Source organism: Taeniopygia guttata, chromosome 17 (genome assembly GCF_048771995.1).
Source record: "Taeniopygia guttata chromosome 17, bTaeGut7.mat, whole genome shotgun sequence".
In the NCBI taxonomy this organism is placed as follows: domain Eukaryota; kingdom Metazoa; phylum Chordata; class Aves; order Passeriformes; family Estrildidae; genus Taeniopygia; species Taeniopygia guttata.
In genome coordinates this window covers 10,662,501-10,681,116 of record NC_133042.1, presented here as the reverse complement: position 1 = coordinate 10,681,116, position 18,616 = coordinate 10,662,501, and the positions used below count along the sequence as shown (strand labels likewise).

General features: G+C 45.1%; 1 protein-coding gene across 7 annotated transcripts in view; it reads left to right on the top strand.

Moving 5' to 3' along the window:
* Positions 1-18,616, top strand: part of MAPKAP1 (MAPK associated protein 1) — a 78,889-nt gene that overhangs the window by 666 nt on the left and 59,607 nt on the right. For 5 of the 7 annotated variants that reach the window (XM_030286461.4, XM_072936504.1, XM_072936503.1 and 2 more), the window contains exons 2-4: positions 8,770-9,093; positions 12,156-12,245; positions 15,085-15,233. In XM_030286461.4, coding sequence (XP_030142321.4) covers positions 8,835-9,093; positions 12,156-12,245; positions 15,085-15,233 — 498 coding nt within the window. In that variant the 5' untranslated portion in view covers positions 8,770-8,834. Of the gene's footprint in view, positions 1-7,842; positions 7,928-8,005; positions 8,028-8,769; positions 9,094-12,155; positions 12,246-15,084; positions 15,234-18,616 lie in introns of those variants that run through there. The other 2 variants (XM_041719637.2, XM_041719638.2) reach the window with 2 other exon arrangements.

Sequence of the window (18,616 nt, the reverse complement as noted above, 5' to 3'; positions counted from 1 at the left end):
TCCATTTCTGTGCTAGTGGGAGTTTGGTAATGACTAAACAGAGATGCCGGAGCCCAGCTTGGATATCCTGAGTGTGTTCTACCCGATTATCAGGTACATGCAAGACTGGGAATTAGACTCTCTCAGTTACTTTTCCAAATTCAGAACAGCTCCATTCACGGACACTTTTTTGGGTTAGATTAAAAATAAATTGGGATCAGCATGTACGTACGTATAGACTTGTACAGAAATAACTGAAGCAGGGAGAACCAGTTTAGTCAATTTCTGTATCAGTAATGTTTCAATCTTTGTTGTAACACCCTTTCCTCATCTGTTGGTTAAGTTTTCACCCATTGCAACATGTAACAAATTTAGAATAACAAATAACAGATGTTAAAATAACAAGTAACAGCTACATTCTTGTTGTGCGTTGCCTTTGGATCAGTGAAGGCCTCTGCAGGTGGAGCAGCCTGGCACAGGGATCTGTGTTACGCGTTCTGTAGCACGAAATTTTCCTGGCCATTCGAAGTTGTGACCATGAAAAGCACACACCTGTATGGAAAGGTCAGTTATGGCAACAAATGGCACAGCACATGGGCAGCGTGCTGGCCACATCCCCAGGTAGGAACAGCCCATCTCCCGTGTGGTCACTCTTTTTGGAGATCACACAGTCGCTGAGGCTGGAAAAAACCTGTGAGATCATCGAGCCCAGCCTCTGACTCACCCCCCTTGTCACCCAGGCCGGAGCACTGAGTGCCACGTCCAGTCACGCCCTGAGCTGCTCGGGGCTGGTGATTCCACCACGTCCCAGGGAGCCCCTTCCAACCCTGACAGCCCTGGGGTGAAGAAATTCCTTCTGATGTCCAAGGGCAAATGGCACTGGCTGAGAAATGAGGGTGTCTTCATTTGCTCCCGTTCAGGTGCTGGAAGGGGCAGGCTGGAGCTGTGGGGCAGAGCCCGGGGGTGTCAGTGCTGGTCCCACACCTGGGGCTCCCTGCAGGGAGGGGCTGCCTCAGGGGTGGCAGCAGCTCTCCAGGGCATTTGTTAGTGCCTCTGACACGGACTCCAAGCTGTGTTTTAATATTAACTCTGTGTGTGTGTGAGCTGAGGAGCTCCATCAGACTGTGATGCCTTGTCGTTCTCTGTCTGTCAGCTCAGTTTTGTATCCCAGACCGCAAAAGGGCAATCCCTACCTTGTTTGCTTATTGCCTGAGAAGTGTTGTATCTAAATTCATTATTCTGAGAGCAAAACAAAGCTCCTTGAATATGTTTTGTGTGCTCTTGAAAGAGACAGACCCAAAATTAAAAGCCAGAGGAACAGGGGATTCATCTTTTGCTGAAAGAATGTGAATCTATTCAGTTCCATCTGACATAAAGTCCCAAAGGGTCTGAAGGTCTCGGGCATTTTTAAGTAGGTCTGATCATGAGTATTTCTTAAGTCAGAAGCAGCTTGCATGCTGCTATATTTAAAAAATACAATTATGATCATGTTTTTAATGCAATAAAAATATTTATGTGCACTCAAAAGTAGAATGGCAACAACCTAAAGAAGCTGACAGAAACCCAAGTGTTTGTTTTGACAGGTGCTGCTGTTTGAGGCACAGCCCCCTGCCTGGCAGTGTCAGAGCAGCCTCCCTGGTGCTGCTGCAGAGCTGTGCAGTGGCTGTGCTGGCGAGCCCTGGGCTGGCTGGGCCTGCCTCGTGTCCCCAGCTCTGTCCTGGCTCCAGACACGGCAGCTTCTGTGAGCCTGGGGGCCTTTGTGGGGGTAAAACCCAAAGAGAGTAGCATCTCTCTCAGTAGCAAACAGGCAAAAAGGTAAAATGGTGAAGCTTACTGAGAATTGTGAAAATAGAAGCTCTAGTCTGATATTCAAGCAATCCTAGCCTGTGCTTTCATTCTCCACTCTACAACAAGGTATTTTATTTATCACAGAACCCAAGAGTGGTTTGAGTTGGAAGTAAGTTCAAAGCCCACCCAGTGCCACTCTGCCCTGGCAGGGACACCTCCCACTGTCCCAGCTGCTCCAGCCCCAATGTCCAGCCTGGCCTTGGGCACTGCCAGGGATCCAGGGGCAGCCCCAGCTGCTCTGGGCACCTGTGCCAGGGCTGCCCACCCTGCCAGGGAACAATTCCCAATTCCCAATATCCCATCCATCCCTGCCCTCTGGCAGTGGGAGCCATTCCCTGGGTCCTGTCCCTCCATCCCTTGTACACAGCGTCTCTCCATCTTTCCTGTAGACTCCCTTCAGCTGCTGGAAGGCTGCATTTAGGTCACCTGGGCCTTCTCCAGGCTGAACAAGCCCCATTCTCTCAGCCCTTCCTCACAGCAGAGGTGCTCCATCCCTCTAATCATTTTTGTGGCCTCCTTCAGACCCGCTCCAATGGGTTGATGGCCTTTAGGAATGTTCAAGCTCAGCAAATTGTCTTTACAGCATTTTAGGCATATGAGTGGCAGAAAGTGTTCCATGGAAAAGCACCTTTGTTGAAAGTGTTCCTTCCCAGCTTTCTGTGCAAAAACCCATCAGCTTCACCTTCTCCTGGACAGGGACCGCTGTTCCCCTGGAAAAGAGTGTTCAGCAGGAATAAAAGTGAAGTAAATGTTACGTGTTATTTACAAGGCCCTCTGGTTCTGTTCTGTTGTTTTAAAGGCAGCAGCAATTAAGCCTCAAACAGGAACTCAGACACTCAGATATTTTTTCCGGCTAGCAATTCTCCCGCACACATGCTGTGAAATTGGGTCAGGGGTTCCGGGGTTGTGGGTCACCCCAGTGTGACACTGCAGCTGTGCTGTGTGTCAGGAATGCCTGCAGACAGCATGGGAAAGCAAGCTCAGTCAGAGAAAGTAAAAATGGAGCGAGTGTTTGCATGTTCTCAGATGAGGCAGAGCCGGGCAGAACGCGGCGCTGGGAGCGCCTGGATCCCAGCGTTCAGCACAATATCTGAATGAAAAATGACAACACTTTGTCATCTGTTCAAATTGATATTGCACTCTCGGCTGTGACAGCTGAAAAGGCCCACAGGTGCCATATAAAGAGGTGACCATGTTGTCATATTTCATTTAGGCATCCCTCTGCAAAGCCATAATTACCTAATTAGGTTGTTAATTAGGAGATTAGCATTTCGCTATATTGATAGAATGCTCTTTGCAGGCATGAGTCTAGATACAGCTTTGTCTGCCCTAATTTATAATCTCTGCATTTTTTATACTTATTTATTTGCTTAAAATCTTGATGCAAGATTTCTCAGGTTAGCAGAGAGTCAACTTGTCTGCAATTAAACAAAGATTTGACATGATCAGGAAAGAGAAGAGCGAATACTTCCCATACATACCCCAGTATTTTTCCCACCTCTAAAGCTCAGTAATTAAAATATTGGAATTGGTGTCATTTGCATCCTGATTAGTGTGACAACAAAAGTATAGCCAAATTCCAAGCAGTTCAAAAATACAGAGCTAATGCCAGATTGATTTACAGGTCTGGAAATGAACAAATAATTTGTTGGAAGTTGTGTGTAATGTAGTGTTTGCTCATCATAACTTCCCAATTCCAGTCTCTCGTGTGAGAGAGCCTCTTTATATGACTGTAAATGATTATTTCATTTTTAATGATAGGACCAGAGTGTGAGTGACAGCTTCTGCAGATAAGTATTCACTCTTAAATGCACTTGAGCTTTTGCTGAAACATAAACTTGAATGTTCATATATTTCAGTTCACTTTCCTTTATCCTGCCTGCCCAGGACCTGTCTGTGTTTGAGGGGGTTGATTATTTTTGCTGCTGCAAATGCAGATAACCAGAACCATTTCTTGTGCAGTTGCATACAGAAGTTGACTGGGAAATTATTTCATATAACCTGAATCATAAATTTTGAAGTATGTTCATGCTGTCCTGCTTATATGACACTGGGGAAAAAATCAATTTTTAATTCTAATCTGCCTATCTTTTTCATTAGTTTTTAAAGATCACTTTGAAGAGCTACAGTCAAGGAGGTGTTTGAGTACAGGGACTATGGGAGGCCCTGAATGATAACATGACCTGCATTGGTATATAATTTTTCCAAATTGCCATGTTTTGAGTTTGTTAGCATTTGTCTTCAATCCAAATTGTACCTTCCACAAGTTGTGTCTTTGGAATACTTTTGTTTACTTTGAATAGGGCTTTAATTGTTTGTTACTTCCTTAAGGAACATAGTCAATTTAAACAATATTAAAACAAACAAAAAACCAAAAACAAGCTACAGCTTTGCAGAACATAAGGAAAGAAGCTTACTTTTTTAATTTAGAGAGGAAGATACATGGCAGGAATTGGCTTGAGAGTTTTGTGGAGAATTTGGAACTCCTTTTAGCCATTTGAAATGGAGAACTCTTAAAATCATTCCATTAAAATTGGTGGAACTTCAAAGTTGTAGCTCTTTCCTGCAGCAGAACATTTTTAGTTGCTGACAGCTTTCTCTGATTTTATTGTTTCTTGTAGCTTATTTAGCAGTCTGTGTATTTCAAAGCATGAAAAGCAAAAATATCAACCCTTCACATAAGGAAAATATTTCCCGTAAGATGCCACAGAAAGGTGGCCCTGGCTTGTCATGTCAGGGCCACGTCCTGAAATGACGTGTCAGATATGTGCTGGTGGCACCACAGGGCTTTTGGTGGAGCTGCAGATTCTGACCTGGAGCCTGCGACCTTTTGGGGACAGGTACAGGGTGTGGAAGTGTCTTTTGGCTCTGGTGTCACCTCACCAAGAGAAATCCATGGTTCTGCTGGAAAATGGGACAGGACCTGCAGGAGGGCACAGGGCTGGGGGCAGTGGGTGGCAAAGGGGGGCCCTGCCCCACTGCTGGCAGCTGTGGAGGTGGGACACGGCTGCCCCGGCTCTGTGCTGCTGTGGGGCAGTGACAGGGACCAGCCTCCTTTTGCTGTGCAGTGGGAGCCAGGCATTGTGTGCTCAGTCCTAATTCCACAGTGTTCATTTAAAAAAAGCCAGGAAATGCATGCCAAGCTGGCTGCGTTTTCCCCAGCGTGAGGAGAGCTGCACTCAGCATTTTTCAGGCTCAAGGTCAAACGTTTCCCCTGCAAAGGGCGGTGAGCAGGGCTGGCACGTTGCTGCGGTGCCCGTCAGTGGGTCCAGCACCGAGCCTGGCTCCAGCTGTGCCTGCTGCTGCCTGTGCTGGCACGCCCTGGGAGCAGGATGGATGGGCGGATGGCAGCCAGGAGGTGTAGCTTGTCCTTTCCCCAATCTCAGCCTTGCTTTCATATCTCGTTGTCACCTCATGCAGGTGAACATGCAGGTATGATACTCTGTGTGGGGCGTTTGGTGGGGAAGCAGCAACGCCAGCCAGGCTTTATTTAAATAATTGCAGTACACCCAGCAAGCAGGAGGGTCACAGGAACAGTTAACGTGTTGTGATGATGAAGTTGCCTCCCAAAATTCAGCTGTGTTCAGCTGTGTGTTTAAGGTACAGCCTGCATGGCTGCAGATCCTTTTCCAAGACCTTTGTGTCACCTCCTGGCAGCAGAGTCGTTTGTTAGCGCGCTCTGCATTCCTCATTGTGTGCGGGGTTATGAATGAGCCTGATCTGCATAAAGGCTGCTTGCCTCGCCGGGAGAGCCCGTCCCTGCCATAAATACAGCCGTGGGGTGCTGCAGGAGGAGCACTGCTGCTGGAAACAGGAGATGCAGCTGCCTGACGCTGCCAGAGCTCCTGCGGATCCTGGCCGGGCGTTCGGCCTCTTGATGGTGCAGTTGGACATGGGTGGGGATGTTCTGGGGCTGCCCCAGCCTGGTGGGGCTGTGCTCCCCAGGGCCTCGGGCCAGGGCAGAATCACAGCAGTGGGGCCAGGAAGGGGAGAGGGAGCCTTCATTCCCAGGGTGCTGGTCAGACAATGTGCAGAAAGTTAGATAGGTGAATAATAAAGATCAAAGTGAAGACCTCTGTCCACCTGTGTGATGATCACGGGTGTTTGCCAATCAGTACATCATGGAAACCCCAGCCTGTGTATGCTGTTGTGCAGAAATAACAAACTCTAAAATTTTGGGGATTTCACACTGGTCTCTTCCATTTTAGTGTTTGCACAGAGTATGTTTGACAGCTGCCTGCAAAGTGCTTTATTCAATGAAAGAGTGTTATTTATATAGTGCAAGTATTAGAAGAACATTTATTTTTTGTTTCTGATTAAAGAATGTATAAGATCTGATGCTTTGAAGGTCCCTGAGTTCCGTTACACTCTGAGGATGTGGTGAGGTGTGTGGGTGCAGGAGTGCAGAAGGGGTGTGCTGGCAGATCGCAGCAGATCTAGACATTGATTTTGGGTCTGTGATTTTCCTGGAACCTTCAACGTGTTTGTGTAAAGGTTTGTGAAACAGAACTTTGCTTCTTTGTGTTCTTCTCTCTCAGTGGAAGTCACTGTTCCTCACAGCAGGTCTGTGCCTTTATCAGCAGGAGAACTGGTTAGAATTCTGTAGGCTACAACTACTAAATATGGCATCAAATTTGGGGGTCTGAACTTTTTGTTTGTTTGTTTTTTGAAGGGTATTAACTGTTCAGAGAGTTTCCAGTTAGCATTAATATGTTGATAAATGAGCTTTAATGTACCTTTTTGAAAATTCTGAAGAGGAGGAAATAAAAATATGTTTGTGTTAAACTTGTGTAGAATTTCCAGCACTTTCTCAGTGTTGATGTTTATGGGAGATGCAGTTGCACACGTACAGTTGGGAAGAATCTTGGCAGATTTAGCACACAACTGTTAATGGCAGAAGTCGGGGTGCAGAGTATAAAGGTAAAACTCTCGCATCTGCTGTTACATGTTGTTAACTCCCTCAGCAGACATTAAATCATTTCAAGTACAATAATAGTGTGGGAGGTAAATTAACTAACCATTAACAATCTTATAAATACACAATTAACATGCCAACATTTATATGACACATTGATGGGGCAGCAGTAATTTTTGATTGGGAGTTTGCAGACCTTTCTGAAGCCTGAGGCTGTTGCTTATTTAAACAAGTTTCTGCCAATTGCAGGTACATGTGGCCTTTCCTAATCAGTGAGTAGAAATAAATCAATTTAAAGAACATTCTCAACATGTATTTTGCCATGTCCATAAGCTGTACTTGGGTGTGCCTGTGTTTTTCAAGCCCTGCTGTGCTGGTCGCACTGGTGCAGGGTCGGAGCCCTGGACACATCAGTGCTTTGGGTGGGACATTTGCCTGGTGGGCTCTGCCTTGGAGGACAGTGAGAGCTCCCTCGGGAGCAGCCCTGCTTGCTTGGATGGAAAGAGTCAGAAAATTAAAACAGAGTGCGGAGCTGCAGTGCTGCTGAGGCTGGCAGGAGCCTCTGGAGATCCCATCCAAACTCCCCCCTCCAGGCAGGGCCAGCAAAGCTCCAGGCTGTGCCCCGCTGGGCTTTGAGGGTCTCTAAGGATCCTGCTGGAGTGAATTTCACTAATAGCAGAATTTGTGGGGACATAAAAAGAGGACATGGCAAAATGCATTCGCTGGTTCTGGAACAAGCCTGGCTGGTCCTTTCTGTCCCTTGCCTCTGTTAAAACACCCCAGAAGGCCAGCTGCCTTTAGCAGATTTTCATGGGAAGTGGCTTTGTGTGATTTAGGCAGCAGCTTTGCAAGCAGCAAGGACAGGAGATTGCCGGTGTTTCTGAGTTCAAAATCCCAAACACACACATGCAGTTCTGTAAAGTGTTTTCCTCTGGTTAGAAAAGCAGTGGGGATTTCAAACTTCTGGAATTTGCACCTGATCTTGCTCCGTGTGTGAGCTCAGACCGAGCCCCCTCAGGTGGAGGTGTTCCCACAGCTCCTGCTGCTGCTCACTGATGGACTCACTGCATGAACAGGAATAATTTTTTTTTTCTTTTTAGGTTATTTTCAGCAGGTAATTTTTTGATCCAGCTCACCCCACAGCTCCACTGCCAGCTTTGAGAGATGGTGGAATTCCTGGAACAGGTCAGGCAGGGCATGGAGCTGCCCCTTTCAGAGTCAGCCCGGGCTTGAATTAAATTGGCATCACTACAGCCCCACAGCTACAGAAAAATCAGATAACAATGTGAGCGTGGTTTGGGTTTTGTGGTTTGGGGTTTTTTCCTTTTCCTTTTTGCCCTCTACTTTGTTTCAAAAGGCCACTTGAGTGCTCTGAATGAAATATCTTAGGTAAGTGGCAATTACTGTTCTTAAAGTGCTTTAGAGCTCAGGCGTGTGGTATTTGGTCACAGAGCTTTCTGTGTTACAGCAGTTGCCCTGTGTGAAGCACCATGCAGCAGCAGATGTTCAATATTCTGCCCTGAGACACTAATCTCTTCATGTTTAAAGCTTTTCCTGGAAATGCAAAACCTGAAGAGAGTCTGTAATAAGTTACTCAAAAAGTTGGTGTGTGGATGCAGAAGCAAAACAGAAACACAGTTATGATGGGTGAAAAGAAATCCAAAACCCTGTCGGTTTTGTACATGGATTAGTTGGAAGAGGCAGATGTTTCTGCTCTGGATTCTCTTGCCATCCTCCTGCGTGCAGCACTGCGGGGTGTTTTGGCTTACAGCAGCCATGTGTTGTGGAGTACTGGGACCTGTCTGTAGGGATTCTTGTGTTCCATTGTCCTGGGACTCAGGTTTCAAGCTGTCCTCCAAACCCCCCGTCCTTAAATGGATCTCAGCAGCCAGTGTGGCACAAGTAAGCTGGAGCACAATGAAACAGCTTGCCCCAGGTCAGTCAGGGTCACATCCCAAACAGCGCCTTTGGGGAACGGGGTTTGAGCTCTGTGTGTGCTCCTCAAATGCCGTGTACGTTATTCCCAGGTGCGTGTGTGCAGGAAGCAGGATGGAGAGGAGATAGTACAGTGAGGCGCCGGCCCTGTGACAGAATGGCTTTCCTGGACAACCCCACCATTATCCTGGCTCACATCCGGCAGTCGCACGTGACCAGCGACGACACGGGGATGTGCGAGATGGTCCTGATCGACCACGACGTGGACCTGGAGAAGTTCAACCCCTGCTCGGCGCTGGGGGACGGCGCCTCGGAGCCGCAGGGCAGCGCCGGCGAGGCCCAGGGCTACGTCTACTCCCAGTCCGTGGACATCACCTCCAGCTGGGACTTTGGCATCAGGAGGAGGTCGAACACAGGTGTGTGAGTGTGCAGCAGCTCTGCCCTTCCGCCTCCTGAGCCTGCCTGGCTGGGCAAGCCAGAGCCCGACCAGCCTGCTCGGCTGTCTGTCAAACCCCTTCTGCAGTGCTGGGGCCCTTCTATAGAAGGATGTGTAATGATTCAGTTATTTAGTGTGCTGTCAACTCAGCCTTAATTGCAGTTTTACCTATTCCTGCACAGGGGAACATTGAGGTAGTCAGTTTTATATATATATAAAAAAATTCAAATTGCAGAGACATCAAATCTAAATCCAAAGTGCATGAACAGTCTTTGATATCTCTATTGTTACTGTCTGGAGGGGTGTTAACTTTTGAACAGGATAGTTATTTTCTGAGAAAAAATCTGCCTAGTGAGGCATCAAATGTATTTGTTATAAAAGAGAGGAATGAAGTTTGATGTGAGCCAGCAAAGGGAATGACTTGTCTGTATTTTGTCTCTTAAAGTTTTATTTCTGAGAAAAACCTTGAGCTAGTGTTTAAGGTACCAGATTAGTAAGTTTAAGGGTGAACACCTTTGCAAAATACACTCATTTTGTCGTGACTGAAAGCTCTGCCAGGTGGTGTTTCATACAAGGGATATCCAGACTTCTGCTTAGACCTGAGGAATATTATGACCAGGAGTTCTGTGAGGTAAAATACAGGTGAGAAGGTTGGTGTGTGGTGGTCAGTACTGACCTCTCTTTTCCTCTTTCTGTATAGTTTTTTAGAAATGATTTCTGCAGGTATTATAACACCACCTAGAGCCCAGAAAGCACCTCTGTGCTCTGCTTCTCCAGCAAAGTGTGTGTGGTGTTGGAGATACTGAAATGCTTTTTGCAAGGAGGAGGTTGTGAGAGGCTCCAGAAATCCAGGGCACTGATCTCCTGTGGCAGAGAGTGAGGTTTGGAGATAAACTGGGATTACAGCCCAGGCTGGCAGCAGGGTGTGCTGGCAATCCGGGGTGCCAGGCTGCCCTGGGGCTGGGGGACTTCAGCCCGTGGCGCAGCTCATGAGGGAGGAGAGGCAGAGTTTGAAAATGTATAGAATTACTCCAGAAAACGATTCTGAGGGATCATTTCACCCAGGGAGCAAACTGATGGAATAATCCCCATTTGAATTACAGTTTGAAGTAATCTCAGGTGCCAGCTGGGGGCATATTCTAAGGTCAGGGGAGAGGGCAGTGCCAGGGGCTGGGTGAGCAGCAGAGTGCCCAGGCCAGGAGCAAAGGCTCAGCTCGGGGCTGACCATTCATGAAACCTTTGGGCAGCCACCAAACTCTTGGTTTGTCACACCCAAAACTGTCCCTGGCTGCCTGTGACAGCGAGCCCTGAATAAGTCACATTTCTAATAGGTGCTGGCCTTTCCATCTGCTTTGGCACTGCTGTAGCACAGTCCCACAGTGCAAAGGACATTTGTGATCAGCTCTAGGTGGAGGAACAGGATGGAGACAGGGGAGCTGCTGCCTGTGCTCTTGGACATTTGTTTTGGCAGGGGGTGGAAAAATCAAACAGGATAAAAACATGCATTATCTTGTTTCTAGTCTATGGTTTTTCTTTAATTCTTTGTTTACCTGCTCATCTAACAGATCTTTTATGATATTAAAATATTATTTATATTTTCTGATAGCTCATTTGGAAAGAAAGGGTTTTAAAAGGCAATTTTGAGTTACAGCGTGGGCAGTAACTAATACAAATGTGGAGCTTTTCTTTCAGAATAAAACATCTATGCTACAACAGTGTTTTCCCAATATTTAAATTTATGAGAAGGGATATTTTTCTTATTTCATTAAGGGGAAGCTACCTAAAGGTATTCAGGTTCTAGCATCGTGTTGTTAATGGGAGATACTTATCAAAGTCCCCTTTTGTTCTTGTACCTTAAACTGCTTGCTACAGCTGTTAAACTTCAAAGGAGTATTTTTTATCAGTTCCCTCATAGACAGTTTTTACAGGGAAAAAAAATTACTTCCTTGTCCACAATTCTGTTCAGAGACTTAAATGTAAAAGAATAATAACAGAAGGGATAGAAAATATTTATTAATGTTTTTTAATTGCTGAAAAGGCTCAGGGAACTCCAATTGTATCCAAAAATTGTCAGAGCAATTTAGCATCTTAGAATCTCTTCTACAAACTCATTTTAGTTAATGAATTATCTCAATACATCAAAGCTGCTAATATGTCCAGCAGATTGTTTCCTTTGGGGATCAGCACTGTTAGTTCTACTTCCCAGTCTCATCTGCCTGTTTTCAGTGGATGACATCACTGGTTTCAGGGGTCATTGTCTTGGGTGGCTTCCGTCAGGTTTCTTCCCCAAAGAAACTCTTACTGGTAACAAAAAAGGTAATTTAAGTTGTTGTCTGGTACCCTGGGCTGTAAGTCCTTTGGCATCAGAACTATTTGGGGCTTTTTTTCCCGACCATATTTTGAAGATGGAGTCAAAATATATGTAAAAAAATATTATATTCATTTTAGGACTTGACTAATGTTGTGAAGATACAAATCATTTATTTTACTACCTATAAACTGTTTCAGCCTACTGAAGAAAAAGCTGTGCTAATTTATATCGCTTTGACATTTTATAATTTTCATGATTTTTAGATAAAGGATTTTATATTTAAAACTTTAATAGTCTAGTCTGAGTTCATTTATCTTTAATTTTTGAAACGGGTAGAGTAATTCATAACAGTAATTTTATTCCTGTAATGTAATATTCACTTCAGTTCATTTGTGCATTAAAATTCCTTTAAGACCGTTATTAATGATTTATATAATGAAATGTCATATTAATCACAGAAGTTTTCACATTTTATTATTCTCTTCCATGTTAATACTATCTTTATGATCTCTATTAATGTTTTATATCCTCTAATTTCAATTATAAATCAAGAACATTTTCATGTTTTTGTTGGTATTTGCTTTTCAGGGGTGCCACCTTTAAAATTTTATGACTTTTCCCCCTACATGTGCAGTATAAAACATCTTTATTCATATAAAGGTAGTTAATTATGTCTTTGTTTATAGTAAACTTTCATTGACAAACTTATAGTTGTAATATTTCTTTTCAAGCTCAGAGACTAGAACGTCTGCGGAAAGAGAGACAAAATCAAATAAAATGCAAAAACGTTCAGTGGAAAGACAGAAATACTTCTTGCTCAGGTAAAAGAAAATCTCATTTGTTTTCCTACTGGTTTTATTCCCGCCTTTGATGGTTCCAACCTCTGCAGCGTGCGGTTTTCCCCGGGGTTTTGGGCACGGAGGAAATGCCAATTCTTTGTGCTGTGCCCCGTGCCAGCCTGGCCAGGGCGCTCCGAGCAGAGCCGAGGAGAGGAGAAGTGCTGGGCACCCACCCCGGGCTGGGGACTCGGGCAGAGGGTCCTGCACCCCCTGGGCTCGGGGTTCCTGCCACCTCGGGGCTCTCAGAGGGACCCAGGCAGCATCAGCGTCCCCAGGGCACCTCCAGCAGCCTCTGCTGCCATGGAGCACTTCGTAGAGTTTACTTGTACAGAGTATTTTTGTAGCTACTCCTTTAGATAAGGTGCAAATCTTAAGAAATAAAGAGTGTATGTATGATCTACTTAAATGCAAGCATAATAAATGCTGGCTTGGCTTATCTCGCCTTTCCTTGGTAAAACTATTAGCACTGATTTCTCAAAAAATATTAAATTCTAGTTTTGTTAATTATATAATTAAGTGTTCTTAGACTGGATGTTCTACATAGTTTAAATTGTAGCATATGAAATTACAAATCTGTCTCAATTTTCCTATTTTAGAGCTCAAGCTAGTTTCTATTTCTGTTGTATTTGACAGGCATTCAAACCTTTGTATGGTCTGTCGTGCCTCCTTCTTTCAAAATTTGTGTATATCTTAATGAGGTCCGTCTGTAATCTCCCTTTTTTTGCCTAATTCCTCATATCTCCGTGGCTGTCACTCGCAGAACGTTCTCCAGCACTCTTAATATCTTTTTCAGAGGAGTGAACAAAGCTGCTCACACGAGCAGCACGGTCGCACTAATCCGTAATTCAGTGTTCAGCTGTGTTGGATACCCCTGTTAATGCATTCTGAAATGTTTTTGCCTTCCTCCTTCTGTAAGCAGAGTTGTAGGTTTTAAAGGTTAATCTACCATAACCTCCAACTCTTTGCTCAGTGTTTTACAGCATTTGGCCAGTGATGGTGCAGATCTCTCCTGTGCCTCCTGCACTCTGAGCTGGCTCCTGGGGGCTCCATGGTCACATCCCCTTCCCCCTCAGCTGTCCCCAGCAGCCACTTGTCCCCTCTGAGGAACGTGCTGGCATTGCAAATGCATCAGTCCCTGCCTGCTGCAGAGCAGATTTAAATAAAAAATAAATCAGTTACACAAAACTCCAGGCACTCGGGGCTATTGGCAGAGCTGGTTTTCCTCCTCTGCTTGGCCACTGAGATCAGAGTGCTTCTCCCTTACCTGCATGAACAGCACTGCAGAAAGGAGAAGGAGGAGCCCTTCAGGATCTCCTCTGTACCTTTGCATCTTACATTCCTTCATTTCAGAGCATATAAAGTGCAAATTAAAATGTATCAAGGAAATCCTTCCAAAGTCTTGCATTCAGCCCATGCTGGCATGCAAGACATACAGAATAGCTGTAGATAAAAACTTGATTTTTCACTTGTACGAGTAAAATTATTGTATTGGACTCCAATGTCCTTTCCAAGTGCCCAAGAATTATCAGTTAAAGGTAATACTTCAGCATAATGCTTTAGATTAAAAAAAAAAAATCAGTTGCAAGAGCTTGTTGAAAAACCAAAACAACCTAATGGAGTTAAAGTGGTCACATTGAAAGGGATTAAATCAAGCTTTTTTGGTTAATTGCAGCCTCTCACAAGCCCGCTGGGGATCTCTCAGTGCCAGTATTTAGCACCTCTGCCAACTGCCTGAATTTTAAGGCAATCTGCTGATAAAAATAAATGGAGCTTTTGACTAGTTATCATTTGACAGGTTTTAATTTTGCACTCCAAGAAATGAACCAGCTCCCTGCAGATCAAGTGCCGGGTCATTCCCTTTTGGGAACAGTTCCATTTCCCTGGGGAAGCAAGATGTGGATCTGTGAGCTGTGGGGGCAGCCCAGGGCAGGAGTGCCAGGCTGGGCAGTGATGGATGGGGGCTGGGGGCTCTGGTTCCTGGAGCAGCTGTGGAACCTTGTCCAGCTTCAGTCACAGCTCCCTGCAGGTGAGAGCCCTTGGTGCTGATGTGCTCAAACACTCCAGCCCTGGCCTGATTTCATAGTGGCCTTGTAACATAAGAAGTTCTATTTTTTAGGGTTTTTTAAAGTATGGCTGTAAATTGGAAGTTGAGCTGCTGCTGGACATTCAGCTGTGCACTTTCTTCACATAAAAAGGCTTTTATGAGCCTTCACAGACCACACAAAGACCTCCTGAACTTGCATCCCCTTTGTCTTTAGAAAGCTTTTTTGTATTTATTGTTCAGACAGTTGATCTGGAATGGTGGTTTACGGTTGGACATTTTTGTGAGGGGAGGCTGTATGCAGTGCCCCATGAGAAGGAAAACGTGCAGAGCTGCTCCTGTGCCAGGGCTGCAGCTGGCAGTGCCACTGCAGGCAGAGCTGCTGTCCTGTGCTGTGCTGGTGCTGCTCCTGGGGCAGCAGCTCCTTTCCTTCCTGTTCCCTGCTTCTGTGGGAGAGGGCAGGCAAGCAGAGAGACTGGGAATGTGTCATCCTCTTCATTGTTCTCCTGACTCCACTGGGTCTTACACTGATCACTTCTATTCTCTGTATAGGAAAAACTCACCTTTTTCTCAGCTTAAACAGGAGCATCATTCAGACTTCTTAATGGTTTCATGTCTTTGGGCTATGAAAGAGTGGTGGCAGATCCTGCCCTGCTGAAGCATTTGTTGGTTTATTTATTTGATTTTGTGCTCTCTCTTATGATGTTATCTCTCTGTGGTGAGCAGCAGCCTCTGTACATCTCCTCATAGGATGCCTGTAATCTCTTTTCTGACCTGCAGCAGAGGAGCTGAGCTCACTGTTTGAAAAGAAGAATTTTCGGGTGAAATCCCCGTGTTCTGGGAAGCAGTCCATCCTCTCTGTGCGACTGGAGCAGTGTCCACTGCAGCTCAACAACCCCTTCAATGAGTACTCCAAATTCGACGGCAAGGTGAGGAACCAGGGGTTTGTGGGGGGCCAGGGGAGCCCTGGCAGGGCCAGGCTCTGCTCCTGTGTTTTGGCTTCTGCAGGCTCCACTTGGCCTTCACGGCCATCAGGTGTGGCAGTGCTTGTCTAGAAACAAGCAGGTGTGGTGGTTCCAGGTCCAGTTAGAACCATTTCTCCTGTTTCCATTACAAAATTCTGGAACGAGAATGAGATTTTTCATGCCTTGCTGTGAGAGTCCTGGCACGCCTCTCTAGAGGTGATGATGAGACCTTTATATAAATGATTGATTATTTGGCATTAAAAAAACAACCCAAAACTGTTCTGTCTGTCCACACCACAGCACTCCCTGAATATTCCCTGACTCTTGTCTTTGTCCTCGGTGCTCTGCTGAGGTTGGGAGGAGCCATGCTCTGTTTTGAGGATGGAGAGCTGCAGTGCCAGTGGGTGGTGTCCAAGGCCAAAAGAAGCACTAATCAATGTATTTCTGCACAAGTGCTGATTTGTGTAACACAGGGAGCAGACTGGCTGCAAACCTGGCAGGTCATGGGGGTCAGGACATGGATCTGATACTGCTCAGACCGGGGGATAAATGTCCTCCCTGCACTCCACATTGTCAGATATTTCTCTCTGCCATGAACTCTAGAAACTGAAATATAAACTTTGATGTGATGGATCGTTGTCATATTGTTCCAAAACAAGTATAAATACTCCACAGATCTGTTTTCTACTGGATTTGTTTGTGGAATCTCCTGTGGGAGGATGGAGTTTGAGCTTCATTACCATTGTGATGGAAGAATTTCATATTTTGTTAGGTGTTCTTCGAGTGGAAAGTCAGATCCATAATTCCACTGACATTTCTAGGAGTATCTGGAATATTTGTGAAATGGTAACCTTTAGACTATGAAGTTCACATGCAAAAGCTCCTCTATTGTGATTTTATATTTATTAGCATGTGGCAATTAGTGCTAACTCAGGTTTTCAGGATTCCTGGCCTCATTAATGAGTGACAGCAGCACTTTCATGCTGACAGCACCAAGAGGCTTTTTTCTAAACTCTGGGTTTGTTGTTCTTGTGCCACAAAATTTCAGTTGGGCAAACCTTTAAATGAGCTCTCATGTCATGTATAGGGGAAGTAAAAATCAAATACTGCTTTATTAACAGCATTCTGTTATAATTCCGTCAGAAACTTGAGATACTTCAGCATTTTTCCTTCCCTCTCTGATAATCCAAGCTAATCTTTACTGTATTAATTGTAGTTGTCTATAATGCACATCTTAATTTTCACCTATTGAAGTCAGATACATTTAGCAGGTGTTTGGCCCACTGGAAGCAAGTTGCACTCTGCCTGTCAGTTTGAGAGGAATTTGGGTTTATATTGAGAGGTATTAAGGAAATAGCTCAGTGTCACTCAGTTGTGATTTGCAGGGTCTGATACGAATTATCTCAGTTGTGATCTGCAAATCAAAATACCTTCTTTACAACCCAAAATAATTGAATGTGCATTTTGTTAGAGTATAATCTCACTCTATTAATTTTAACACCATTGTTTCTATTACTCTGTTAGTGTATCAATAGTTTGCATATAAAGTTTATTCTCTATGGCTCTGTATGTATTATCTAGTTTAATGCTTGGCTGACCATCTGAGGTATAGAAGAAACATAACTCCATTTGTGAAGTATTTTACTTCAGTTCTCATGTATTTTCAGTCAGTAAAACCACCAAAAATCATCCAGCTTTTAAAAATTATTTTTAATGATGTATCATATGTCTTGTATTTATTTTTATTGATAATAGATGAGCAGTATTGCACAGAAATATAATTCTTTCAGGGAATAGTGCATGACTTATTTACATAATTAACAGAGCCGTGTATCTCTGGGGGAAATGGTACATAATTGGGGAGAGGCAGGGGGGTGAGGAGGGGCTGGGGGCCTAATTAAACATGTCTTAAAAACACCCTACTTAATTATGTACTTACTCAGGGGGGTCACAGTGGCTCTCAAATCTTTGAGGCTGTACCCAGCCTTTGGTTTGTCCCTGCTGGAGTTTGGTAGGGCAGGTTTCAGGTTGCTCAGTAACTCTCACGCTTGGTGCCTGGGCGAAGCAGCAGAGCTCAGAGCTGTGAGTGGGGCTCTGTGCCCTGTCTGTGCTCCTCTCCTGGCAGGTCTCACCCTGACTGGGTCCCTGGCTGAGATCCCATCAGTCATCCTGAGCTCCCATCCCTGCTCCTGAGCTCCCATCCCTGCTCCTGAGCTCCCATCCCTGCTCTTGAGCTCCCATCCCTGCTCCTGAGCTCCCATCCATCCCCCTGAGCTCCATCCATCCCCCCCATCTCCATCCGTGCCCCCCAGCTCCATCCGTGCCCCCCAGCTCCATCCATCCCCCAGCTCCATCCATCCCCCAGCTCCCCTGCTCCTGCCGGGCTCCCCTGCCCTTTGCCAGCCCCGCAGCCGGCTCACAGCCCGCCCTGTGCGCGGTGCCAGCCCGGCGTGGGCACCGCTCACACCTCGCAGGTGTCTCTGCCAGATTTAGTGCCTCTTCCATAACCACTTCTGCCATTTTATGAAATAGTAAAATTTTAAAGCACTCTAATTTCTTCCTGTGATGATCACTTCATTAATTACCAAAACAGTAGAGAATATGGCTTGTGAATTATAACTGAGTGGAGGCATTCAAAGCTGCTCAGGGATAACACAGCTTTGCCCCACCACTACCCAGGACAGATCTCTGGTTTTCTGTACATTGTAAAACTTTACCTCTTAACAGAAGCCACACGTACAATAACTACTCTCAATGCTTTCTTCAAGTTTTTCCATGAACAGTTAAAGTAAACCTCAGCTCTGGACCTGTTTTCATGTTTTGCAAAGCACACAGGTTGTACTTCTTGGTTAATAAATCTCATATACTCTTTCTAAGAATTTTGTATTGAAAGAACCTTTGGTTCTTTGTAATTTCTTCAGGTGTCATTGGAATTGAAAATTACTTGGAGGCTTAAGAAATCACCAGCCAAATTGATTTATTTTTTCTGTATGCAAATTAAATTATCACCCATTTGATAAAAAAGATTGTGCATACTTCTGTCTACAGAACTTGAAAAATCAAGTTTTAACCATTTACTGTTCCAACTTGCTGAGTTTTAATAATGTTGGGGGAAAAAGCGTGGGTGTAAGGCAGAGCTGAAGGTGCTGTGCAGGTGGCACACAGGAGCGTGGGGATGGCTCAGCTGAGATTCAGTGCTCAGGCAGGACAGAGCTGCAGAGAGATCAGAAATGCAAGGAAGGAATTGTCTGCCTCTAGACCAAACTGGGGTTATGAGGCCAAAAGCCTTTCCTACAGGCAGACCAAATGTTCACAAGATATTTTTATTTCTGCTTTCATGACTAGCT